General features: G+C 39.5%; 1 protein-coding gene across 2 annotated transcripts; it reads right to left on the reverse strand.

The window, feature by feature from the left end:
• Positions 1–6,953: 6,953 nt before the first annotated feature.
• On the reverse strand, positions 6,954–27,339 carry LOC117261580 (high affinity choline transporter 1-like). Of its 2 annotated transcripts, XM_078167900.1 has the most exons (9): positions 26,817–27,333; positions 21,810–21,999; positions 21,330–21,443; positions 14,541–14,696; positions 12,726–12,874; positions 12,368–12,514; positions 8,923–9,076; positions 8,301–8,518; positions 6,954–8,211 (listed from the first exon to the last, which is right to left on the reverse strand). In XM_078167900.1, the coding sequence occupies exons 2-9, from the start codon at positions 21,991–21,993 to the stop codon at positions 7,696–7,698; spliced, it is 1,638 nt and encodes a 545-aa protein (XP_078024026.1). In that variant the 5' UTR covers positions 21,994–21,999; positions 26,817–27,333; the 3' UTR covers positions 6,954–7,695. The 2 variants fall into 2 exon arrangements, with proteins under 2 accessions (XP_078024026.1, XP_033489831.1); XM_033633940.2 differs by lacking the exon at positions 21,330–21,443 and having other exon boundaries at positions 26,817–27,339.
• Between the last annotated feature and the right edge of the window lie 358 nt (positions 27,340–27,697).

Below are 27,697 nucleotides of genomic sequence, written 5' to 3' on the forward strand. Positions count from 1 at the left end.
TCCCTCAGGTTTTTATTTTAAGATGTGTTTTCCCCAGCAAGGTACCTAAAAACCCCAGGTTAGGCTACTAGAAACGGAGTGTCTCCAAGCAGTGGTGGAATAACCAGCCTGTTCCCATCAATTAGTCAGCTGCAACACCACAGTGTAGAAATACTCTGTTTGGCTACAAATAAAAGCCATGCATTAAAATTTTATGACTGTAAAAGTAAAAAAAATATTTGCATAAAAAAAATTGTGGGAAGAACAAAGTTTTTTTAGTTGTTTTTTTGGAATTTGAAGTTTTATTGGTTTTGTCAGTAATAATCATAACATAAACAAGAGAAACACAACCTAACAAAATGAAATAAAATTACAAAGTAAGTAAAAAAAAAAAACAGGCAGGTAGCCAAATACAATAACACAATAATGGTCATTATTCCATTACAAGAACTTGGTGGGTAGTAGTGCATGACAATAATGGCATATTATTGTATTACACCTTCATGGTCTTGTCAAGGTCAAGTCCATGTGTATATATATATATAGTGTCCATATATCCACTAAGGCTGTTGTTCTTTCACCATGTCATTTTTGCAGTTCAGTTTCCAAGCATCTTTTCACATGCAATTATTCCCCTCCTTCCATATTTTCAATGTGGGAGTCAGAGGTTCTTTCCAGCATCTAAGAATCATCCGAGCACAGGTATTTAAGCCAGTTAAATACTTTGAATGCAGATTTACTTAACTGTGGCACCACTGTTTTGTCCCCAAGAAGACACAACCTTGATGACCCTGTGGGTCCATTCTTTTTTATCTGTACATGCTGCCACTGGGAAATATCATTAGAAAGCATGAAACTGATTTCCACGCCTATGCTGATGATACTCAACTGTACATCTCATTGTCTTCAGATGATACAAGCGCAGTTGAAAAACTGTCATGCTGTATTGACAAAATTAGTACGTGGATGTCCGAAAATTTCTTGCAACTCAACAGGGACAAAACTAAGGTTCTAATTATTGGATCAAAAGAAAAGGAATTTAATAGTCATTTATAATACTCTGGTTTTAAAGACGCTTCATTGGCTTCCTGTCCATTTAGGAATACATTTTAAAATTTTGCTTTTAGATTTTAAATCTCTTAATAGACTGGCTCCTGGTCAAATACATTCCCTCCAGATCCCTAAGATCCTCCATGTCTGGTCTACTAAATGTCCCCCAGAGTAGAACTAAAAAGTACAGTGACGCTGCATTCAGTGTCATATGCCCTCATCTCTGGAACTGCCTTCCAGAGGATGTCAGACTCTTTGATTCAGTAAACAGCTTCAAATGACATCTAAAAAACTTATCTTTTTAGACTTGCATTTTTGTATCTTTTATTTCATTAATTGGTATCAAACCTAATTTGTATTTTTTTTGTGTGTTTGAGTGTGTGATCGAATCTTACTTACTCTATCTTATCCCGTTTTTTATGTGTATTTTCTCATTTTATTATGGAAAGCACTTAGAATTGCACTTGCTGTATGAACTGTGCAATGAAGTCATTATTATTATTATTATTATTATTATTATCCTGTACCACTATTGGGGCAGTCCAGTACAGATAATGTAAAATGTGTCAACATCTGTGTCAATATCGTGATAAAGGGAAATCCTCTGGGATTGATCTGTAAATAGTTTTGTAATAAATAATAAATACACCAACTTCTGATCAACCCATATCAATTTCAGGCTTAAAATAACAACTTCAGATTACGTCACACTCACTTCCAATTTAAACGTCATCCACGTCTGACATCAACTCCACCCATTTCAAGTACAGATACAGATACATCTAGTTTTGTTGGTTAAACAGATACAGACACGACACAAATACAGATAATTGTGTATGCCGGGGGTTTGTGTCCTTTCTGGGGGGGGGGTCATCTTGCCTCAGAAGTCTAACTTTACATTTTTACTTTAAAGGAGAGAAATCATTTTATTATCTTTCAGCTCTCCCCAAAAGTAGCCCTCATGATTCTGTTTGCAGAATAACCCAGTTCTGAATAATGTATAGTATTGGATTTATCAATGCCTTCAGAGTATGCTACATCACTTTCAAACTATACTATGCAGGATTGTGGTTATTGTTTGTAAACAGGCCCACCAGCAAAAGTGAAAATAAAAGCCAATCCCAAGTTTCATTCTCATCCGGGATTCCACCTGGAGTTTTTATGCACTGTGTCTCTGGGATGACTACTGCCTATGGTGTCGCACCTGGTCGCTATACCTTTTCATAAAACCCTGACCTCACCTGAGGTACACGCCCATAAATGTCCTGAATACAGAAAATGAGAAAACATTGCAGAGGGCGGAGTCTCTGCAGAAAAATACACCACTGCACACATTTTAGTGGGTCATAAGTGATGACAGAGGGTTTACTTCTGTATGGGTCAAACATTGTTTTTTTTTAGGAAAATCCTGCATAGTTCACCCTAAATATCACAAGATCATAGTGAGATAGTAATATCAAAATGTATTACATTATTTAAAATATTTTGTATTGTTGATCTGAATCTAAACAAAACTGTGAAATTTGACAAGTTGATCTTATTAAAAAAAATCTAGAAAACAAATTTCCTTCAAAATGGTAAGTAAATATAATTATTTATTACATTTAGTTGTATTTACTTAATTTAGGGAAGTTGTTCCAACTTTAAAATAGTAAGTGAAATTAACTTGTTTTTTTGTAGTGTAGAAATGAAAAGTTATCAAAGTAATGTAGTGGCATATAATATTTGCCTTTGAATTATAGTAGAGTACTGACAGAAGTATGAAGTAGCATAAGAAATAGAAATATCCATATAAAGTACAACCTAGCTGGCATTGCAATGTTTCACTGCTGAATCAACGTCATACACCATGGTCGAATCACTGTTGATTTATGTTTTGATTTTGAAAGATAAATCAATATTGATTGCTCAATGTTGTTTCATAAACTTTAATCATTTTTTCAAAATCGTTTCAATATTGAAATAGATCTTTACGAAATTTCAATGTTGATTTATTAGAACTTAAACGTTGTTTCAATGTTCTTTTAATGTTAAAACAACTTTTAATGTTAAAACAACTCCAACTACTGGGAAGTACCTCAAAATTGTCAGTCTACCTAACAGTATTTGAGTAAATGTACTAAGTTGCTTTCCACCACTGTGGGTACCTGTTGGGGTTTTTGATATGCTGGCATACCTTTATCTCAAGTTGTATAAATTTCAGTACAGTCTACAGATACCCCCTTTAGCAGAAGCAACTTAATATGTTCTTTATTCTGCTAGAGAACCCCATTTAACAATCAGAGATCGTCCTTTTACATCATACATCAGCGGATCCAAATATTAGACCATAGGGCGATTTCTCAATATTTGATGGGAGAGACAACTATGAAGTTTATCACAAATTTTGTTTGAATATGAGACTCAAAACCTCATGAGGGGCTGCAAGATGATTTTATCTGCAATGTTTAAGTGCCAGTTGTTTGTGAAATGGGATGCTGCCACTTTGTAAGCTGTCTATAAACAGTGCTTGCAAATCACTTTGGTGAAACCCGCCCCTGGAAGCTGAATACTGCTACACAAAACTAATTTTATATTTTCATAATTTTCTCTTACTAGGCTTTTTGTGTGAAATACTGGATAGATTTACATCTTCACTCTTCACAGCCGTTAACTAAACTGTAGCGCTTACATGTCATTTATAAGCAGCCTATACAGAGGGGTCTCAAATAGACATTACTGTCTAGTGAGGGGTCACAAGCAGGAAGCAGGAAAGTTGTCTCTGGGGCAATAACACTGTAATGTTTGAGTATACTTTGTAAGGTGGCTCATGTATTTTGCCTGTTGAGATCTTGTACAAGAACACTCTGTCAAAATGTAGTTTAAAAATCATTAATATTTTTACTTTATATAACATGGTGCATATTCTGGAACAGATTTGTGTTTCCCACCCCTCAGCAAATCTTTGTAATATCCCAGTGCAGGAGTCCTGTTTGGTTGACTGGAATGTGAGGGGGTTAGTAGCGCCCCCTAGCCAACTAATTTGTCCCTGGTCTTACAAAATTTGAAAACAGAGGTTTTGCTTATCAGGACAAATGTATTTGTCTTAGTCAAAAATGTGAAGATGCTACATCCTGCTGTAGCAAAGTTTGTTCAGGTAAAATGTAAGATTGTTGGGAAATGCATCAACTGTGTCCAAACCATGCTATCTGACATTCATTTCGTTCAAGGCTGTTCAGTGCTGACTGAATAACTTGAATCTGAATGATTACATTATTCACAGTGAATAAGAGTTTTACTTTGTGCTTGATTCGTTGTCCACATATAGTGTTATTCATCATCCTTTCAAATGAGTTCAGTTGTATTAACTTTTTATTCAAGAAAGCATTTGCAAGGGCACCGTGCATCACCAAGATTTTAAAAGCATTGTATTATATGAAAATATATTCTGAGACTTCATGCAGATGGTGGTAACAAAAGCATATTATTACAGCATGTATTTTTTATTGTTGCAGGGAGTGAAATATTGTTGCTGTTAAAACTACTGTTTACCTCTGGAGGTTCTCAGGGGGCTAAATTATATAGAACGTGTGTAGTTTGGAGCTAAAAATCATTATTGACCATGGCTGAATTCCTTTTGTAAAAACAGCTGGCTGCAGGTGATAAAGACAATTTTTGTTTCATACTGAATAAAGTCAGCACCCATCTATTTTGATTCTTCAGTAATTCAAATTTGTAGATTTGTCTTGTTACAAATTGTTATTATCAAATTAAATATGCCAGGGATTGTAAAAACAGTTTTACATAATTTAAAATGGGACTTTTTTTTAGTAGATTTTGCATCAATACAAAGTGTTAATTAGTCTTTATGGGGTTCACCAGAGATATTTTATATTATTCTCACTATCCAGTTTTTCTTTACAACCACAAAGAAGGTTTGTATGAACTGTCCCCTTTTAATTTATGACATTCAGTGCCAGCTTTATGTGATTGTGCTGTTTTAATTCCAAAAAAATGACAACTTATTTAATCAATATAAAAAAAGGTCATGCTTATAATGGCTGCATTTTATTTCAGATTATATTAGTTCTTGCCTCAGGAGTGATCAGCACCACGTTCAGACCTCCAGTGCTATCAAGTCTATTTTGTGCACTGGAGCTGTACCATAGGTTACACAGCACAACCCCGTCACAGGCCCACAGTAAAATCTGACATGGAGCCCTCATTGAAGACAGGACTGCACCCACTGCTTTTATCATGTTCATTCATCCCATACATGCAGCAGTGACAAACCGGTGTGCGATGGGCGTCGACTATGTTCATCCTGAGGCACGTTTGATCCTGAGTGCAGGTTTGTGGTGTCAATCAACAAGTCAGAGGGCATGCAGCTGGAGACAGTGAGGAATACAGTACCCCGTATTTAGTTTTATTATCACTAATATTTAAGTTTCAGAAGACTATTTTTGATTGTAATTCTGCAAAGGCGTGTCGTTGATTTTAAACTCACCTGAAGATTAAATGCGTACATTTCCCTTTATCGCTTTATTATGAAACTTAAAACCGGGCATTAAGAATAAACATTCCACCATTTTCCACCATGAAACTAATCACTAAGTGAACACCCCTAATCATGACCCTCTCTATATCAGTAAATACGGTATTAAAGCATTTAAGATTATTGAAAGAATTATTGAAATGTGTTCGTTTCTTGTATTTTATCTTTTACATATTACCAGAAAAAAACCTATTACTCTACTTCATTCACATTTATGTTTAATTTACCCGATATGTACAGTTTTATGAGCTTAATTATTAAATCTGATAAACAGCTTTCTTTGCGCAAAGATGGAGTTTGCGCGTAAAAGGAGCGAATATGCGTAAATTGATTTAATTTATGTGATTAAAATTAAAAAAATAATAAGCTTAGGGTGGGTTATGTCATAAATCTGCTTTACAAAGTAAACAAACTGGTGCATGAAACAAAATACAGTTCACTTTAATGTTAAAATGGACGTAAATGCAACACGTGCCAACACAGGTGAGCAATACTTAACCAGCTAGTTTATTTTTCTGTAACTTCAAACGGCATTTGTTTTGAGGATTTATTTTGGGAAGCACCATCTCATGAGACTTAGTCCGGTTTGGTCCTTTCAGTGTTTAGATGTCGCCCCCTGCTGCTGCAAAAGGGACACTGCAACTGAACTGTATTTGAAGCTGATATTGAATTAGAAGTCAAATCAGTCCTCTAAAGCAGGGGTGTGAAACTCATTTAAGGCCATGGACCACATACAGTCCAATTCGATCCCTAATAAAACCATTGCCCCCCTCCACCCTGCGTTCGAACCCGGGTACTCTGGCTTCCTCCCACAGTCCAAAGACATGCAGGTTAATTGGTGACTCTAAATTTGCCGTAGGTGTGAATGTGAGCGTGAATGGTTGTCTGTCTCTATGTCAACCCTGTGATAGTCTGGTGACCTGTCCAGGGTGTACTTGCCTCTCACCCAGTGCCAGCTGGGATAGGCTCCAGCCCCCTGTGACCCTCAAGAGGATAAGCGGTTACGGAAAATGAATGAATGAATATGTACTCACTGCTTAACTTGCTCCTGAAACCTGGCACCTCTCAGCCTTCACAAGTGCATCACTATTAGGTGTGTAAAGTCATCCAGTAGGCCGGATTGGACCCTTTCGCGGGCCAGTTTTGGCCCCTGGGTTGTATTTTTTGACACCCCTGCTCTGAAGGCAGCACAGACAAATGCTTTAAGATGGTGTCATTCAGTGATGTACGTGGAAAAAAAGTGCAGTGTCATTTAAAGGTGGTGTAGCAGAAGTTGTGGCACTCTACCCTATGTACAATCATTTGTTTTGAGCAAGTAGGTTGTGCTTGTGCTCACATACACACACACACACACACACATTCCCAAACACAAATGAAAACACAAATCTCATCAGATGCAAAGATAACAAACTTATGAGGTTTTGTTTTTATGAACACTTGCAATCACAAAACATCTAAAAAATAGCAGTTCTATATCTTGAAGGTCCTTCAGCGATGATCCCTTTAAAAACATAATAAACATTTCCACAAGCAGGCAAGTCCTGCTGGACTTTTTGTTTTTGTTTTGGAGGTATCCTCAACCTCAGCATCTCAAGTATTGCATCTCTAAAAGCATTGCTTTGTCCCCTTAGTGCTTCATAAATGCAAAGAGGCGGAATTTCTTAGAAAGTACAACAATGATCACACGATTGAAAAATAACTCCACCTGGGCTTAACTTAATTTACTGAAAAGGTTTGAACGGAGGGGAGTAGATTAAGAAACTACGAAAATGTTTGTTGCCGGGGGCTGACAATTTAGGAAAAAGGTTCATTTTTATGAGGTTTAGGACGATGTGGAAAAAACTTGACTTCTGATGTTAAAGTCAGAATCTTGAGGTCTTAATATGTGTCTTTAATCCTGTTCTGTTAAAAAGAGGCACCCAGCACGTCTAAACTCTGCCTCCCCCAAATCCCTTCCCACATACTGCTGGTCAAAGTTTGGTGCATATAAAGCCTATAATTCACTATTAATGTGTTTAATATACAGTACATGTAAGAGTGTGCGTAAATAGTCTGTGCAGAAGAAGGTTGGTAAGAATTTGCATAAAAAGAGGTTCGGGTATACTTTGGCTGAGGTTGTACTTAAGTTAAGCCTATAATTTTGTAGAAAGGATACTGTTCTTCTCCCCCTGAGGAACAGGTATTACCTCCCCCTCTGCCTCTTTTTTCTCATCAAACACACCCAGTATATCCCAGGACTGAGGAATTACTTGGTGACAGAAGCCTAGGTTCACCAGCAAGGACACTGAAATAATACATATCACAGAGGAAAGCATGGCAACAGTCCTGAAGGGAAAGTACTGCGTGATAACTCCATCCACCTCCGTCCAGCCGGGGTACAGAATAAGAGGAGGGATCCCAAGCATCGGCTCCCCGCTCGCCCCACGCAGCAGCAGTCCCAGAATATAGCCACTGATGGCCCCGTAGGTATTAGCGCTGGCGGAGTGCAGTACGCAGACGAGCTGCGGGAGGACCACGCAGTAGAGGAGGTCCCCGCTTATCAGCCAGAGACTGAACACGCTGTCATCACCAAAGGCCAGGCCTGTTCCTGCCAGGCCCACCACCAGCACGCTAACCCGGATCACCCACTGCAGCTCCCGCTGCGAGGCCTGCGAGAAGGAAGAGAAAGGGGACGATAAAAATTGAGTTACTTTGCTTGATGCTGAACCAAACACACACAACACACTCACACACACACCTGCTTCCTGAAAGTCGTCTTGTATATGTTTTGTGTAAACATGGATGCTGAGGACAGCAGCACAGAGTCCATGGAGGACATAACTGCTGCCGCCACAGAACCAATGCCTAACACTGACAACCAGGTGGGTGTGAGGTAGTGCAGAGCCAGTGGTAGGATCTTCCCTGCCTCCCCTCGTTCAAAAGGAGGGGGTAGACCATACGCTGTCTGGTTCCAGTCTTAGAGAAAAGGAGAGGAAGAGAGAGGAGGAGACATAGAGGTAGAGAAAGAGACAGTCAGGGTCGAGAGGAAAAGAATAATGGGAGGGGAAGAAGCTTTTAAAGTTATGGTGATGGCATCAAAAAAATAAAGAAAATAAATAAAGAAATAAATAAAAAAGCACTAGGGAGGAAGCAAAATGTTTGAATGCAGACTAATGTCCTACCATAGTTAGTAAGGTATGCTGACCATTACCAGGAAGTTTTTCCACACACACACATACACGTGCATGGTGGTGGATCCTAATTGTTAGAACATGAATACATGCATTTGAAAATACACAAATGCCTGGTGTGTGTGTGTGTGTGTGTGTCTGTGTGTGTGTACTGTATGTGCACAGCTGAGTGTTTACATTCATGTGTACCTGCAGAGGCAGCCACTGCTCCGATCACCACAGAGGGGATTCCCATAACAAAAGCTGTCACAGCAGCAACAAAGCAGGTGACCTGGGCCTGAGCAGACGAGGCTGCGGAGAGGATCCTCTGGTACAGAGCTTGATAGGCCAGCCCCCCTAAAGCCTACAGCATACACATACATGCAAAGAAAACACACAAAATGACAGACAGATGATTGTGAACTTCAGTTCTCTATATTAAGTGTTCTCACTGCTTTTCCTACCATGACGAGACAAAACATCTGCTGTGAAAGGCCTGTTAGAGAAATACTTCACCCCCCAAAATGACTATTTGTGTAGCAATTGTTCACCATGTTACACTGAATTGGTGTAGAAAACTTTTTTCTCGATGCCTCCAGTGAAGGAATAATCCAAAAATTGAGAAAATTCTGGGCGAATTGATGTAATGGACATTTTAGAGTGAATAATGATATGCACATCACGTAGATGCAAGGCTATCAAAAGACAGCATACAAGAGGAAAAAAGTAACGCCTGCACACAGGTTTAATGAAGACAGCATTTGAAAAGTCAGTATATTTTGAGAAATTCTATTATAATCTGAGATTGAGTTTTTTTTCCTGCAGTAAGGTGTATAATGGGAACCCATTAAATACTATCTTTTGCCCCCTAGATTTAGAAATGCTTCTACTGACACCTACTGTAGACTTGTGGAAAAGGTTATCATGGGTATATTTATCTTGAATAAAAGAAGAGAGTATACACCCTGGACAGGTTGCAAGACTATCACAGGGCTGACACATAGAGACAGACAACCATTCACTCACATTCACACCTACGGACAATTTAGAGTCACCAATTAACCTGTCTTTGGACTGTGGGAGGAAGCTGGAGCACCTGGAGAAAATCCACGCTGACACGAAGAGAACATGCAGGCTTCGCACCACAGGTTCGAACCAGGAACCCTCTAGCTGTGAGGCGACAATGCTAAGGAACGTGAAGTTTTGTTAGAACTACAAATTGTCTGCTGATAAAGGTGGTGCAATTTGCATTCTAAATTGTGAAAATGACATCAAAGAAGTTGAACGACAGTTGTCTTATCCCATTTATTAGGAACAGACCGATTAAGACCCAACTCTCAATTATAAAAAAGAAATTGATGAGAAACTTGGTCTTATTAGAAACGGGAGAAATTACCATTGTGCCGACGCATGTGTACGTGCATGCAGCTCCAGGCTAAGAGGCTACAGTTGACATTTAGGCTAAAAACATGGTGTAAATGGCGTCCTTTCGGGTCAAATTTGCACATCACAGTTTATGGGCACTAGGATTACACCATATGAGCAGTATGGAGACATTTTGTGGGGGGGTTTGTGTTCTTGTTTTACATTTTAAAACTGGTCACCGTTCACTTCAATTTCTGGGAATGTTTTGTGAACTGGACATCCACACCCATCGTCACATCAGCGCAGGGGTGAGTAGAAAGTGAGCGAATTGTCATTTTTGGGTGAACTATCACTTTAAGATCCAAGTAGGACTGAAACATTAGGTGTTTCTCAAAATCACTACTACATCGACCCCCGCCGAAGGACTATTTCAATGTCAAGGATCCTTCAGAGTTTCAAGGACTGAGTCCTTCTTTCAGAGAAATTCGAAGGATGCATGTGTGGATCCTCTGCGGGTATAAAATCCCCACGATGCTTTGCACAGGACATGATTTGCTGGAAGTGAGGGCGGGGATTATTTGGATTAATGTCTCCATGAGTTTTTATCATACAAGCGTGAAAAAAATATTGACAGAAACCTCATAATTTACACTTTCCAATGTGTCCACTGCCACATAATGAGATTTTCTGAAATAATATGATTAAGATAAATCATAAGTTTTTAGATGAATCATTCAGAGCAGCGATGGAGCGCTAAGTGTCCACTTCCCCTCCTCCCCCCACTATTCACATGATAACCACATGATAACTGCTCTCATTCTGTCAGTTTCAATAGGTGTATTTTTCGGGGGAATCGCGGTGAGAACGGCCAGAGTAAAGACATCAAAATATCCTGCAGGTCAAAGCATCACTCAGTTGTTTTGAGGTGAACATATTTCAGAGGATTACCGAGCAGCATGGCTCATCAGATCAGATCTGTTCATATTACTGTGGCAGAGTGTGGTCACACACACAGAAAATATGGATCACTTTGAAATGAGTGATTCTGTGTGTGAGTCTGTGTTCATACTGTTCATGATAATTTAGAACTTGTTGTTTAGTTGTCTTTATTTCATTACTCCATATGGTTCTCCCTAAAAGTCTCATGATTCTGACAATACTGATACATGTGTTTAAAACTGTCCAACAACATTAGAGAGTGTTAAAATGATCACAGTAACTGAAATCTCCTCAGTCTGCTGAGAGTTAATGACGATCACCTGAGGACACTCGTTAATCTGTTCCAATGTGTGTTCACTGATGATAGGGAGGACTCTTGCCTTGCCTCTGCAGGATCCTTCCTTGGGAGGAGAAACACCCATTGTCTTCATTAAACTTGCGTGACATGGAGCGAGTGTGCAGGTGGTACTTTTTTCCACAGTCGTATGCTCAGTGCTTCCCAAACAGATAGCATTTTCTGACAGGGGACCAAACTAAAAGTGACACTCCTCAATGCTCTCTTCGAAGCCAAACTCCGCTTGACAAAAACAATAATTTTACCTTGCTGAACACGGGAGCAGCTGGTCTTCTGCTGCTTTGATAAGTAGTTTGTGTTATTGTGTGACACAAAAACACAAGGAAATTAACTGATCGAGACAGTGGTAGAACAGTAAATCCCCTGTTCAGTGAGGTAAAAATACTGTTTTGTCAATGGAGTCTGGCTTTAAAGAGAGTATAGATAAGTTTTAGTCACTTTTGGGTTTTGGTTCGTTGGACAGGGCTGTTGGACAGCTGGATAAATGAAGCCTGAAATATACTGCATGAGTTGTGTGACAGATGTTTTGATAATGTTGTGTTGTTGTTTAAAAGCAGACCCCAGTGACTTCAATTCATCAAGAATTTTCTGTTTTTGAATTCTTCGTTCACCTGAGGCATGCTGGAAAAAAGTTTTCTTCATGAATTCAGTGCAACACTCAGTAAGTAATTTATATAATAAATTTATATAGTAATTTATATACCTATGGTCAGAGTGTCTTTTCTATGTATGACTATAAGTTCACATTAATAACTTTAACAGACAACACTGATTTTCTGAGACATTTTGGTAAATTCAGTCTGGATTTTTCCATGACTGAAAAGCTCCAATGATGAATTAATGGTGTGCCCAGATGTACAGTATAAGAAGTCTATACTAGTCCTACAGTACATTCTGTGGTGATTCCATGTGTGCAATGACACAGCTAAGGAGGTGGTATTTCAATTCCCTGACTACTACACACACAGTGACACAAAATAAAGATTAAAATCTAACCAATAGCAGCATCTCATCCACCCATTTCCCTGCATCTGCCAGCTTCAACTCCCCGATCCATGAGTTTCCATTCGTTTGGTTGAGGTGGACTATATGTGACATGTCGGTTACTGCAGGACTGAGTACCAAAAAAGGAATACAGAGCCACTGAAACAGAAAAAAAACAGCCGTTATATCAAAACTGAGAACAAGTAAAGCACGCAATAACTTACTTTTTTTTTACTTCATACTTCATTGTGAACATATTTATCTGTCTCATTTAAGTCCCATTATTTCTGTCGCCTTCCCTCCATCCTCCCCCAGCTCCCTTCGTCATTTCTGTCACTTGCTATTTTATTGAAATCCCTGTGTTTCTCACCAGGCTGACAAAGATGAAGGAAAGCTGGATGATATCAGTATATGCCACAGAGTAGAGGCCCCCTAATAATGTGTAGATGATGGAGACAGCTGCCGAGATAATGATGGAGAGGGCAGACGAAAGCCCGAGAATTATGCTCATCGTTCCTCCTGGAAATAAAACAAAAGCATTACATCAGAAGTGGAAAACAAAAACGCAATGTGATGGATTATGGGAGAATTGTAGCATTAAAGGGATAGTTCGGATCTTTTGAAGTGGGACTGCACGAGGTACTTATCCATAGTCAGTGTATTACATACAGTAGATGTCAGTCGGCACGCTCTCCGTTTCTGAAAAGGCTGGAGTCTGACTTGGAATCACACAGAAATTATTCTGCAGGTTGCACACCCCACTGCCTTTTTTTTTTAATTGAATGCAACTAGTTAAAGAAAAAAAAAATGCTCGCTGCGCCTTTTTATTGTTGCCAGGCAACTATCTTATCATGTCCTTACACTAACATTCCTGTATAATCATTCTAGTCCAGTAATTGGTATCTAGTTCCTAAAATGGACAGGCAGAGGGTACTTGCTCTAGCTCTGGTTGAGGGTGAGAAGCTGTCAGTAAATAGTGTGTTGGGCACAGGGAAACGGAGATCTGTGTGGGTACACGAGACCCTGAAAAAGAGGGTGGATCATGGGGGGTACCACCAGTCGGTCCAGGAGCTTCTCCTCGATGATGGCTGTTTCCAGGCATATTTTAGGATGACTCAGGGGCAGTTTGACAACCTGCTGTCTATCACCAAGCCGTATAGCTCTGGCTATCCAGCAACCACTACCAGTTTTTTCTCCATTTTTTTTTATCAACCGTAAGCTTGTTGTCGTGACCACCACAGAAGGCCCGCCTCTCAAAACATCTGATTGGACAATGGGAAAAGAGATAATGAAAGAAGAGGTTACGTGAGGCGTTTTTCAAGTTTTTTCAACTGGGCGCCTAGTGCACAGAAACACAAGGTGCAATGCAAAAACAGCAAACAAAAAGCTTAATTCTGATTTAAAATAATTACAAAAAGGCACCTCCAGTTGCTAAAATGCTTTATGTGTGACCAGGGCCTTAAAAAGTCTAGCCTAACACAATAGATAATCAGTTTAAGTGTACACTATATTGACAATCTTCTACCTTACCGTCTGTATATCTGTTTTACCTTATCATCACACTGAGACTTCCGACAGCACCTGAAGCCGTTATATTGCTTATTTCAAAGCCAGACTCCAACAGTGATTTAACATTACTGAACACAAGAACTGCCCTCCACTGCTGCCTCCATCAGTTTTGTTTGTATTATTTGTGAGTTTGTTGGGTGTTTCAAGGGTTAGTTTGGATTCAATATAGTCACACATTGAAAGAAACTCACTAACCGACAGAAGCAGCAGTAGACCAGAGGCTCCCTTGTTCAGCAAGCTAAAGTAGCTGTTTTTCTCAGTGGAGTCTGGTGACTTTGACAGGAGGAATTTAAGTCCTTAACCCCATCAGACCCCATGAGAACAGGCTGTCTGACAGAAAGGTGAAGCTGTGAAACTGCTCTCAATATAGCATACAACTGAACTGTTGTTGATTGGTTTTTTTTAATGTAGGGCTTTTTTAGCTGGCTAAAATAACTCACTGTGGCCCTTGTCTACAGCAGTAGCTTTCGTGTCAGCACTTCAGCCGCTTCTCCAAACTGGGGCATGCTACTACTACTACAGACATCTACTATATGTAATGCACTCACTATGGAAAAATTCCCCATTCAATGCCACTTCAAAAAATTTGTTTAAGATTGCACAAAGTGTTACTTACCCAGAGCAGCAAGGATGCAGGCAACCCACAAAATATCACTGACCAAAGCAGGAATCAGTAGGGTTGCAGTGAACATGCTGCCATAGCGATGCTCAAATGGGTCCAACATGGTCACGTAGCGCTTTGACCTCATAGGTTTTGCAAAAAACAATCCCCCTTTAGAAAGTATACAAAGAAAACAACTGTTAATAAGAAAAATAAATTGAAATGCATTTTTGTCATTAAAATATTCAAACGTTTTCTACTGGTCAGACAAAACAAGATATTTTAAGATGTCCCCATGGCCTCTGGAAACTCTTTACTTTATCACTACTTCCAAATGATTAATTGAGATTATAATTAGTAGCGACCAACTTAGTAAGTGATGATGAAAGCAATCGTCAAGTCAGTCATAGCCCTTGTTTAAAGGTCTACTATACAGGCTTTGTCAGTTACTGTTTGTGAACAGTTTCGCCAGCAAAGGTACATTTAGATTTATTCTTGTTTTGAAAAGAGCTTTGTCCATTTGATGTTTTTTGGTAATGTGTCCAAGATTTTCCTAGCTTCCTTTTGGATGTATGGCCTGGCAACTGGTCACTACCTTTTTATAAAATCCAGACCTCAACTGCGCACTGTGCCCAGGAATGTCCCAAACACAGCAATCTAAGACGAAAATAGGAAAATACCAGCAGAGGGTAGTCTCTGCAGATAAATACAAACTTCTTTTTTATGAGTCTATACATTTTTTTTAAGTAGCCTACATATAAAATATTTAAAAAATGTTCCTTTGCCAATCAGTTATAAGCAGAAATATTGTAAAATCCCTTCTCTTGTTTAAGTCAGCATGGCCAACACAGTGGCTCAGTGTAGTTTTATTATCACTTCACAGCAAGAGAGTCATAAGTTTGGATCTGATCAGATGGAAATGCCTGTTTACAGGGGGGTGGGGTGTTGGGGTCCTCCCACAGTCCACTAACAAGCAGGTTAGATGAGGTGGAAAATATAAAAATTATCTGTTGGTGTGAATATGTACGTGTGAATTTCTGACCAGACAGACCAACAATCTGCTGTGGGGTGTACGAGAGCCTTGATGGAAAAAAAACAATGTTGCATAATCTGCTGGACATGTGCATTTGGGCTGTTGGCACCATATGAGTATCTTAAAGTACAATATGTGTCCTCCTCTGGGAAGTACAAATCAACATCTGTGTCTGCCATTTATCATGTTCCAGTATGTGCTGCTCTATAGTTTCTGCAGCTTACCAAAACAAGTGTAATCTCTTGTGCACGCATCATCATGGTATTTCCCTGTTTTACAATGCTAATACTGACAATATAGGGGCACATGCCTAATTTTGCCAAGTAGTTGTTGTCCTGAGAACAACATTTTGTATGATAGCCCTGGGACAACAACTGTCTCAGCCAATCAACGTTTCTGATGTCATCAAAGAGCGTCCTGCTGCCAGTGACCTTCCGCTGTGCACTACTACAGCCATTTAAATTTGCTTTTAAGATTAACTGTTAGTATTTTGCCACCATGGAAATATGCTCACATTAGCTCGCAAGGTTACATGTTGTCATTCCGACATCCCACCATTCCGACATAACACTGTTCCGACATAATGCCATTCTGACATACCCCTATTCCGACATGCAAACGTTGCACCATTCCGACAAGGCTTTCCATATAAGGAAATGTGCGTTACTCAACAGGTGACTCCCTTCTTTCTGTTTATGCATTTTTCATGTTTTAAGACATGTGTACAGATGTGATACGGTCAGTGAAAGCTTAAATAATAAACACAAAGTCTCGGCATCTGAAGGAGGAGATGACTTGAACGGGAAGCAGGACATGGTGGTTTTCAATCACACACTCCGACGCGCTTGTTGCAACTTTAGAAAATTTTATCCAGGAAAAAAAGGCTTACAAACATGGACCAAAACGGCTCTACAATACGCACAAAAATCCAAAAGAAACGAAAGTTAACTAAAAAAGCAACTAAACAGCATAAATGGTCAAAATTGGTGTTTTACGCATTCCTCTGTGCGTCTGGCACACGCGTCTTGGGGCTCTCCCACGTTGGTTTGTGGATGAAAGCTGTATGTTCAGCTCCCCTTACATGTAAAAAAAATCTGATGATGGATGATGGACGTCATTGTTAATTTCATCGACTAAGACTATGACGGAAAAATATTAGTCGACTAACCTTTTTCACTGATGAAAACTAACTAAAAAGTCAGATGACTAAGACTAAATATAATTGATATTTTAGTCAGTGACTAAAACTAGACGAAAATGTTAAGGAGGGACTAATGGAGAAGAGATCCAATCAGAACTACTCTTTTTTTTTCTTTTTTTATCATTAAGAATAAAATAAAATACATGATTCATATTACAACTGTTAAATCTGTGTCTGAATTGTGTATTCAAACTTTGATACCATTCCATAACAGATTGATGGATACTTCCAATGACTGGAAATTCTGGAGAAACATTTAGTCGACTAAGACTAAAAGACTAAACTAAGACTAAAGCTCTTATGATATTTAGTCCACTAAAACTAGACTAAGACTAAAAGATTTCAGATGACTAAAATAAGACTAAAACTAAATAGTATGTTATTCAAAAGACTAAGACTAAATCAGTATTTGCTGTCAAAATTAAGACTGGTCATTTTAAAAAAAAACACAAAAAAAAAAAACAATGTCAATAATGGAAAATATTTGGATATGCAACCCCGGGTGTCAAGTGTGAAGTTGTTGGATGAGCGGTTTTTGAGAAAGCTGCAAGCAGCAATACCGGAGGCCAAGCAATCAGCCTGTTCCCAACAGGCATGTTTTGAACTCTGTGTGTGTGTGTGTGTGTGTGTGATCACACAACCTTCAGAGAACCTTCAAACAACCATCATACAACCTTCATGCAACTATCATACATACATAAGCATAAGCAAAACGCCTCTTGTTAATAAGGGTTTCTCTCTCTTCATGTTTGCAGTTCAGCACCACGGACAGCGCTGAGTCACAGCCTCTACGAGCCTCTCCCCCTCTCTCTCTGCCTGTTATTCTTCAAAGCTTGTGATGTTTGAATGATATTTAATTGATACTGAATGATAATTTAAGGGTCGAATCTACAGTCAGAGAGGAGGATCAGGTGGATGTGGGCTTATTTCGGATTTTAAAAATAAAAATAAAAGATGATGGCACTCAGGATCCGTCCATAAGGGCTGTGTTGTTTCTATTTCACTATAAATCTGGTGTGTGCATGTAACAGCTGTCATGTAGGTGTGTCGGATACCGTCAGATCCTGACAATGTCATGAGTCCGTGGTGATTTTCAAAACGCACTGCAAAAGCAAATTAATGATATTCAAATAGTTTATTACACAAAAAGGAGCAACAAACATAGACAAACACTGTTCACTTATTGATTTAAAACTCAAAAGATAAAAGATAAAAAAAATAAGTTTTGGGTAGCCTAATATATGAAATTGGTTTTATTTGCAGCACCGGGACGTCCGACACAGGTGAGCTGTCATTGATGTCTGATCATAACCTAACAGTTTTTAGAGGAGGACAGGGGAGGAGATCGCTCGTTAGTGGTAGTGATAGTAATTTTGTAATCAGACACTAGTTCACGGTTCAGTTGTCCTGACCTGTAGTCACCAGAGAATAGTAGTTTAGAATAGAAGGAACCAACTTATTCCAACTTTTTGCGCATGGAGCGGACATCTCAATTATTCTCAGTCTCTGCATGTTAATGATGCTCACCTCTGTACCAGGTGACATGTTCTCGCTGGAATTAGTCAGTGATTTCAGGTGTGTAACTGGATCGCTGTCATTGATAAGCTATCTGTAATTGCAATTATTATTGTTGCATATGCTGCCAGCATGCATAAAGACGCATGGGCTCTGTGGAGAGCTCCGCTCCAGCTGGCTGCTGTGACAGGTCACTGACACTGTATTTCTGCTTACAGTCAGTGATCCCTGTGATTCAGACATGAATCTAACATGTTTCAGACTCGGCCGAGTTACATTAATACCTGTATTTTGATATTTGACATTTCAGGAGATTTTGACAATAGATTATTAAAGTTGGTTTGCGAGGTTGTGGAGTTAGGGGCGTATTTGCGCCGGCATATCATTAGTGCAAAATCTTTTGGGTAAAAAAATAGGCCATTAAAGGAATTGTCAGAAAAGGCAGGATGTTTAAAAAAAAAAAAAGAAATTCCGTCATTCCGACCATAGGAGAAAAAAAATGTCGGAATGATGGGACATTTGATGGAAAATTAAGTGTTGCCATTTAGACAATTAGAGGCCCATGTCGGAGTGGTGGGATGTCAGAATGGATGTTGCCCACCAGCTCGCAAAGGTGAGCTAACAGTTAGCAAGCTAGGGCGCTAGCTGCTTAGTATTAACTCCTTGATCATAACAGAATACAGTATGTTAAATTTCATTCCTGAAAATGTGTCCTTTGTTTGGACTGTCAAAGGGACATGAGTCATACATGTTTGTTTCTAACTGCCAGAGTTAATGAGCTAGATGTAGTGCGTTAGCATGCTAACATTTGCATGCTAGCATTAGCACACTAGCCAGCCAACTGTGGCCTTAAGTTTTTTTTCCAAGATTGTGCCCAGTGACAGAAAATAGTACACTTTTTGTGGTTGCCTTTTTAAATGGTGAACTGTCCATTGGTCCGACAGCCCATTGGTCCAACATCCCATTGTTCCGACCATGTTAAACCCATTGTTCCGAAGTCCCGTTGTTCTGAAATCATCATGATGCCCTGTGGTTAAGGTCTGGTTAGGTTTAGGCACAAAAACCACTTGGTTAGTGTTAGGAAAAGATCATGGTGTGGGTTAAAACGAAAAAGAAAGTGGCAAACACATAAGCTGCGAGCCTGCTTCGCCTCAAGCCTTTCCCAGCTAACCCAGAGCTGGTCACGGCGCATCATCAAGGCAGAAATACACCCGCCGGGAGCCGTTCAGCACCGCAGAGAGCTCCCCACACAACCCCGACCCCAGAGTTAATAACAGGAGGTTATGGTGTTTCACTCTCTTCTCTCACTTGTATCTCGACCAGTAGCCTACTTTTGTTGCGTCTGCTGATCCTCTATGGTGCACAAATACAGTAGGCTATAGCCTAGTATAATCACATATCGGAACAACGGGACGTCGGACTAATGGGATGTCGGACCAATGGGCTGTCGGACCAATGACACGGACCCTTTAAATGAGCAGTGGGGGAAGAACTTAAATTATCAAGCAATTTATAAGTAGAGCACATTAACTAACTAGCTAGCATGCTAGTTAAAAAGTTGTTGACTTCAAATAATGCTGTCTTCAGACCAACATATGGATGTTGACCACAAGTCATCATTGCTTTATTCTCTGTTATGATGTTGTCAAGGTAATTCAAGAAAACACTTTGGCACAATACATGTGTGGATTAATCATTAGCCATGTTGGTTATTATGTTAATGCTTTTAAATATAAAATAAATTTTTCTGCAGTGTAGTGGTTAATTGACCCGGTCCTTTCCCTTACTTTAGCCCTTTTTAAACACAGATTCTGCAATATTGCCATGAAGAAGCTGCACCAATACACGACTTATATTTTTTATACTGAATAAGACACCGGTATAATGCTGCCCCAGTGTGTGATTTAAGATAGCATGCTGGCATTCCTAAGGTGTAACACATCAGGGTCAGTGTTTAGTTTCATTTTTTACTGACAATGATGCGATTGGATATACTTTATTGTCCCCATAGGGAAATTTGTCTTGGACTCATGTGGCTCTGCTACCCCTGCTGCTGGCTTAAAGGCGGAAGAACAATTATGTCTTATACAGAATGACGAGGTGAAATAACTGCATTACATTCCCACATTGAAGAGGCTGTATAAAAGGGGCGTTTGTCAGCAAGTGAAAATGTCTCAGCCTGTTTAATCAAAAAAGGTTATCAGGTTCATCCCTTGACATAAAACTTGGAGGTGTATTTAGGTGCAACAACGGGTGAAAAAAAATCTGCATTTTCCTTCTTGAACAATGAAAAGATTGTCATGGATTATTACTTCTTTGCTTCATAGACATCCAGTTCAGCTTTAAGTGGATTGCGTGAGTCTCAGACATGTATATTTGGGTCCACCCTGCGTCTAGTACAATGCATGATGGAATCGGTTAAAGCCCACAACAATGGTAAACAAAGATAAGAAGGTGTATGAATGAGGTGAAATACTGCTTCTCTTAAGATGCACTTCTACTACTAGTACTAAGTCAGAAAGATTGATATATGTCTGTTAAAAGTGTTTGTTTGTGAGTGGAGCATCAATCCTTAGATGAGTCCATGGTCTGATTAGCACTGTGTACAGTTGTTATGTACACTTAAATTATTAAATTATTATTATTAATATTTATAGTTCAATCCTGAATATGGCCTGCAATGTTTAGACCCCATCAGCTACATGCAAATCACATTCATTTCTCAGAAGCCATGCCATGTAAATTGTTTCTGCGTGACTTTTGGTGTCGTAATGACTAAACTGTTGTTGAAGAGTATCAGTAACAGATACAACACATAAACACGAGTACACACACGCACACACACACGTGAAGTTCCACATCCTGTGACACTTGAGTATGCAAGGCCAAAAATACAACCAGGGTGCAACTACTTCCCCAAAACAAGAGCAAAACCTTGTTAAAATGTCAGATAATATTCTGGAGCAGTATTTTATTCTTGTTGAGGTTTGTCACCATCACCTCCTCCCGTGCTGTGTGTTATCAAACAGAAGCTTCATTTGTTCCAGCTACTCACCAAGAAGAAAATTGATAAGATATGCAGGAGGCCCAATAGCCCAGATGAGACCTTGAGAGGGAGAGTAAACAGCCTCAGCAGTTCCCATAATGTAACCTCCACCAACCCATGTTGCTGAAAGCAAAGCAAATAAGTGAAGAATGCAGCAACAAAGCACAGTGAAAGGAGCATAGAGCAAAATAACTGCGCAAACTCAATGTGTGGTACATAATAATAATAATAAATATTATTTGTAACGCACTTTATATTTAACGAAAAATCTCAAAGTGCTACAACAGCAAGAAAAGAAAAAATAAGTTAAAACAAGAGTTAAAAGCAGTTATCAAAGTAACACGAGCAAAAATTACAGATTAAAAGATTTTTTAAAAAGGTACATTTTAAGGCCCTTTTTAAAACAATCAATTGACTGTGGAACCCTCAGGTGTTCTGGGAGGGTGTTCCACATAAAGTACTTTGAAATGACAAGCAGAAAAATAATACCTGTCATGGTGAAAACTCCCACCAGGACACTGATGTTGCGCCCACCGATGATGGTAACTTCGCTCTTAGTGCCAGCACACGTCTTCTCCACCTTCTTGGATTTCCGAGATGCCCAGATTCCAATAACCAGGATGACAATATAGAAAACCACCACGGCCACCAGTCCAGGAACGTTCACTGCCATGATTGTCTAGTTACACAACACACAGACTATCAGTTACACCGACATATAACATATAACATATAAAACACAAAAAATACACTAAAGCATAAAAAGCAGCAGATGCTGTTGCCATTCGTTTAACTGCAGTCAAAAATGTGGGGCCGTGCTACAAGACTTAGTATTGTGTCTTGCCATTTCAAGGAAGCACCACTGAAAAAAAAAACAAAAACAATACGCCCTTTTCAGCAAACCAAGTTTCAATTTGACCTTGATGGACTGTGTGAAAAGGCACCTCCCCCACTCATCCAATCCTATATAAAGTACACATACAATATAGTCATATAGTATAATATTATAGTACAATTATTTACTACATAACCTCCACTAATGTGCCAAGTGTCAGCAAACTTCACCCCACTTTGGACTAAATTTTGCACTACTTACATAAGGAAGTATGCAAGCCCATCATTATAGAGTAGCTATCGAATGACAAGACTTGCATAAGAGAGCTGTGACCAGTTCTCAGTCCACGTGTACAGGAGCTCACCTGAGAGGATGCTACTTGAAATTGATACAGAGCCATGGCATTTACTGAATGAGCACTTAACTTCTGGAAGTAATCCTGACGGAAAGAGGCTGTAAAACCTCAAAAAGGTTCACAAGGGGGGGACAAAATTGTCTAAGCCCACAAGAAACAAATAGCTGATTAAAAGGGAGGTATCACCCAGTGAAGTTTCACATGAATAACAAGCGTACAGGGCCAGGCTACAAGGACCCTAATGTCATGTCTTTTGTAATTTTCCAGGAAATTTGATCCAGTATTTTTCCATTAGGTTTCAGTCTCTTTCCACCAGAGTTATTTTCCCAGCAGGACTTAGAAACACGACGTACATGTTCATGTTGGGAAATAGACTTATTTTAAATGCTTTACTGTAATTAAGGGTCTATAATTTCCCAGTAAATTCATTGGCAGCTTCCTCAAAAGAGCTATGTACTCTAGCACTAACTGTAGGCACAGTTAATTTGGTGTGAGTTTACTGCTAGTTTTCCTATAAAAATTCCCTTTAAAGAACTACTCCGGTTAAATACAGCTTGCAAAAAATATAGTTGAGCAGGTAACTGTGGGAAGCAAAAGATAGTTAGGTCTTTAATTCACATTGTATAACACATAGTTTAATAAATAAGTTAAGTTAGTCAGTAATGCAATTTATGATTTGAGGTTTGTTAATGGCAATATAAATTTATAGAATCAGATAATCAGAAACTATGTGATATACTGTAATTGCTGTAACTGCGTGATGTTATTGCTGGTTGTTAATGGCTGATCATTGTAATATGTGCTCTAAAGGCTTGTTATACTTCACAGATCTTGTGTTGTAGCTGAATCAATAGGAATCTTCCTCAGTAAATCTCACTTAAACAGCTGTATTTTCTAAAAACTGATTTCACAGCAGTGGACTAAATGAGCAGTTTTAAAACTTCAGATTCTTCACTGAGGTAAAACAGCAATACTACAATGTAAACATACTCCAATACAAGTAAAAAGTCCTGCGTTCACTTATTTACGATCAAATAGTGATGCATCACCAACAAAAAGTAGGGAGCACGGGGCACAACCTAATGCAGGGTAAATTGTAACATGGAATTCTTATGTGGCTACACAGGGTCGATCCTTTCCTTCTTCCAGCCACAATACCACCAAACAGTAGCCCGCAAAATTCCACAGAGATTGGACATATTTCAGCAGAGTTCAGTAACAAAGAGTGTTTTCAGCAGGCATAATTAAATTTCTTTGTCATACTCATTTTCCGATTACTGAGCTGTCTAAGCAAGTCACCAAATCCAACTATATATCATCTTTGCAACTGTCTTGTTGCCTACAACATAGCACCATTTTGAGCTATGTAACCAACTTCCAGCAAGTGTAAGCTAGGCTTGATACTTGATACTACTTGTAACGTGGTGTTACAACTAAGCCTCCTATAGCGCATTTTCTCTATTTTTGCACTTCAAACTTATGTTCAGTTTGAACTAATGTCCTTAATTAAATGAGATATACTTTGTGTTTTTAATTTGTCAGGTAATGACACACAGTTTCAGTCTTGTCAATAATCATACATTCAACACTCATATTTTGAAATGTAGACCTTGGTTACCCATTCCGTGTACATCTATCAGTCCAACCACTGAACATGGATGATAGACTAACAGATGGATGGATACCTGTACGGATACCTATCCTTCCCCTGATGTAGGTGGAGACTAGGTGTCCTTATAGTATATACACTATAAGGACACAAGTATTCGGAAGCCTGACCATTATACCAACAAGGACTGTACTAACATTGTATTCAAACAGATAAACTTTAATATGGAGCTGGTCCCCCCTTTTGCAGCTATAACAGCTTCCACGCTGTAGAGCATTTATGAGGTCAGGCACTGATGTTGGCAAGAAGGCCTGGCTCGCAATCTCTGTTCCAGTTCATCCCAAAGGTGCTTGATGGGTTGGAGGTCAGGGCTCTGTGCAGGCCAGTCAAGTTCTTCCACACCGAACTCATCAAACCATGTCTTTATAGTCCTTGCTTTGTGCACTGGGACATAATCATGTTCGAACAGAAAAGGGCCTTCCCCAAACTGTTGCCCCAAAGTTGGAAGCATAGCATTGTCCAAAATGTCTTGGTATGCTGAAGTATTAAGGTTGTCCTTCGCTGGAGAATAGGGCCTAACCCAAACCTTGAAAAACAGCCACATACCAATATCCCTCCTCCACCAAACTTTACAGTTGGCTCAGCGCAGTCAGGCAGGTAATGTTCTCCCGGCATCTGCCAAACCCAGACTCGCCCATCTGACTGCCAAACAGAGAAGCGTGATTTGTCCCTCCACAGAACACATTTCCATTGCTCCACAGTCCAGCGTCTGTGTGCTTTGCACCACTCCATCCGACGCCTGGCATTGAACTTGGTGATGTGAGGCTTGCATGCAGCTTCTCGGCCATGGAAACCCATTCCATGAAGCTCCCGCTGCACAGTTTTTGTGCTTACATTAATGCCAGTGGAAACTCGTAATTCTTCAGCCATGGAATCAGCGATTATTACGCACCATGCGCCTTAGTGGTCATTGACCCCGCTCTGTGATTTTATGTGGTCTTCCACTTTGTAGCTGAGTTGCTGTTGTTCCTAAACACTTCCACTTTCTAATAATATCACTTACAGTTGACTGTGGAATATCCTGCAGGGATGAAATTTCACGAACCATCTTATTGTGAAGGCGACCTCCTATCACAGTACCAGTGCACTTGAAGTCACTGAGCTCCTCAGAACGACCCATTTTGTATCACAGATGTTTGCAAATGGAGACTGCATGGCTAGGTGCTTGATTTTATACACCTGTGGGTCTGATTGAACCAACTGTGTGTGGCAAAATACTTTTGTCCATATAGTGTAGATAGAACTGTATTGAATTAATTGTGTTAAACAGACTTTTCCAGCAAGTATCACAGCTCACCCTCTGCCCATTACAATAAACCCCACCCATGGGATACGTTGTAACATTTCACTTCCACCACTTCTCAGTGCAACTGTAGAGGAAAGGTAAGTACTAGAAAAAAACAACTGTTTATTTGTAGCACAGATGTGCATGTAAAAATTTTTTTTAAAAAATCATCTCAAACAGTTTTAATAATGTGTTAGGTTGTGCCCCGCTCTACCCTACATTTACTGTAACATGAAAAAAATGATTTGGATATGATTTCAGCATGTGCAGGATGATGCACAAAAATGGGGCATCTCTAGTGGCATTTCCATCCCTGCAGCCACTCTTTTAAATCTGTACATGTTGCCGCTGGGAAATATCATGCATGTTGTCAGCATAATATAAAAAAAATTAATCTCAAACAGTTTTAATAACATTAATCCCAAACTAAAATATGTTAGGTTGTGCCCTCACTCATTATGCAGAAAAGAATCGTCCCTTGTTACCAGAGGTGGCGCTGTTTCCCCTATTTGAAGATGTTTCATACAACCATACATCATATTTTACAAGACAGTCATGTGTTTTACATGCAACATCATGTCAGATTTTACTATTAAATTACTGCTGTTTAATAAATACAACATGGTTTTAAAAAGGCACAATATTTCTGTGTGAGAGCCCAGTTTTCCCTCAACATGCATAGACAGGGCACATCTTGAAATATCCTCTCTGGTAACACGGACAAATGGACGTTTCAAACACCTTTAAAATCAGCCTGAAGCAACCACAAACCGTAGGAAAGCCCTCACTGGTAATATCGCCATCATCTGGATTTATAACCATCACAACTATACATGGATGTTGTGCAGAATATTACATATGTGTCCCGGGTCAAATCGTGTGTTTCTCTCATGAAAAACGTTAATGTATGACATGACCGATTAGAGGACAGGCCAGGCGCTGAGGAGAGACGCATATCTCCAGTACAGTAACGACACAGCGCTAGATTATTATCAATATGGTTATCAGTATATTGAATATGAGTGTTATCATCTCATGTTCGCATATGTGTGCGCTGTATTCTGTGTCAGGTTGAAATGAAGATGCAGCTGTACACTTGCCCCCCGCTATTCCACATTTAGCTAGCTCACCATTTACGGTTAAAATACATAATTCCAGCAATCATAACTCGCATATGAGGATAAAAAGGAAAATATTAACACATCCATATCCAAATGAGTTAAATAACCCGGCTCATTTTGGTTACACAATGACAATGGTGCGTTCTTTTATAAGGAGCTACAGTAACCAAATGAATGAAACATGGTTTTTAATTGTGCCATTGTTGTGTTTCCATGTGGTAGCATTGTTACCTTTTCTCTGTGGAGCTGACGTCCTTCCTGCAGCGCATCTGCCGCCTAGAGTGCGGTTCGGCCGGTCACTTCTCCTTTATTGTTGTCTCCCTCTGAAACGTGACACCTGGGGGTCGCGTTCAGCCCTGCGAGACGCACAAAGACGTTGTCAGTCGGCGTGTTGGATGTGCTGTTGGAAAACGGCAGATAGCACGGCTGTGCGTCCGCATTTAAATACCCTCATTCATTGATTACACCCAGCCCAGTGTAAAGGTCACAACATATTCCGTCGTGAAACGCTGCGCACACAGCTGGTTCTCCAGTAGTTGCAAACCTTCACTTGTTTGAACGATTTTCCTTGAACGCACCCTGGATGCGAGCCTCTTATAAATCACAGCGTTATCTACGGTAGAGGATGCGTAGATCTACATATATCAATCCGGAAGAAGTCACACGTGGTCCCCGACATCACGTGGAAATCGTGTCACGTTTAAACCTTAGACATTAACATAAATTTTTTATTATGTTTACTTGGATGCAGGATCATGATGCCAGAGAGATGACAACTACCTGCATAGATAAGAGCTGTGAAACCAGGGTCGATGTGACATGCGCTCCATGACAACATGACTAAGACCACGTTCAAGACAGCAGTGAGACCAAAACGTCAAATGTGCTGTGGTGAAGGTGCAATGTGTTTCCTCCCTGCTTTACTTTGGTGATCAAGCCATAGACACTAGCTTCATTTCACCAAGTAAAGAGTTAGAAGTAGCAGTCTTACAAAACCACAACATATTAGAATATTTTCACGTTATAAGAGGCACTTTGAATCCTATCCTTTGTAGACTAACATGTTCAAAGTACTGCATTAAGTCAGCTGATGAGGACTATTTTTTCTTGAT

Source organism: Epinephelus lanceolatus, chromosome 5 (genome assembly GCF_041903045.1).
Source record: "Epinephelus lanceolatus isolate andai-2023 chromosome 5, ASM4190304v1, whole genome shotgun sequence".
In the NCBI taxonomy this organism is placed as follows: domain Eukaryota; kingdom Metazoa; phylum Chordata; class Actinopteri; order Perciformes; family Serranidae; genus Epinephelus; species Epinephelus lanceolatus.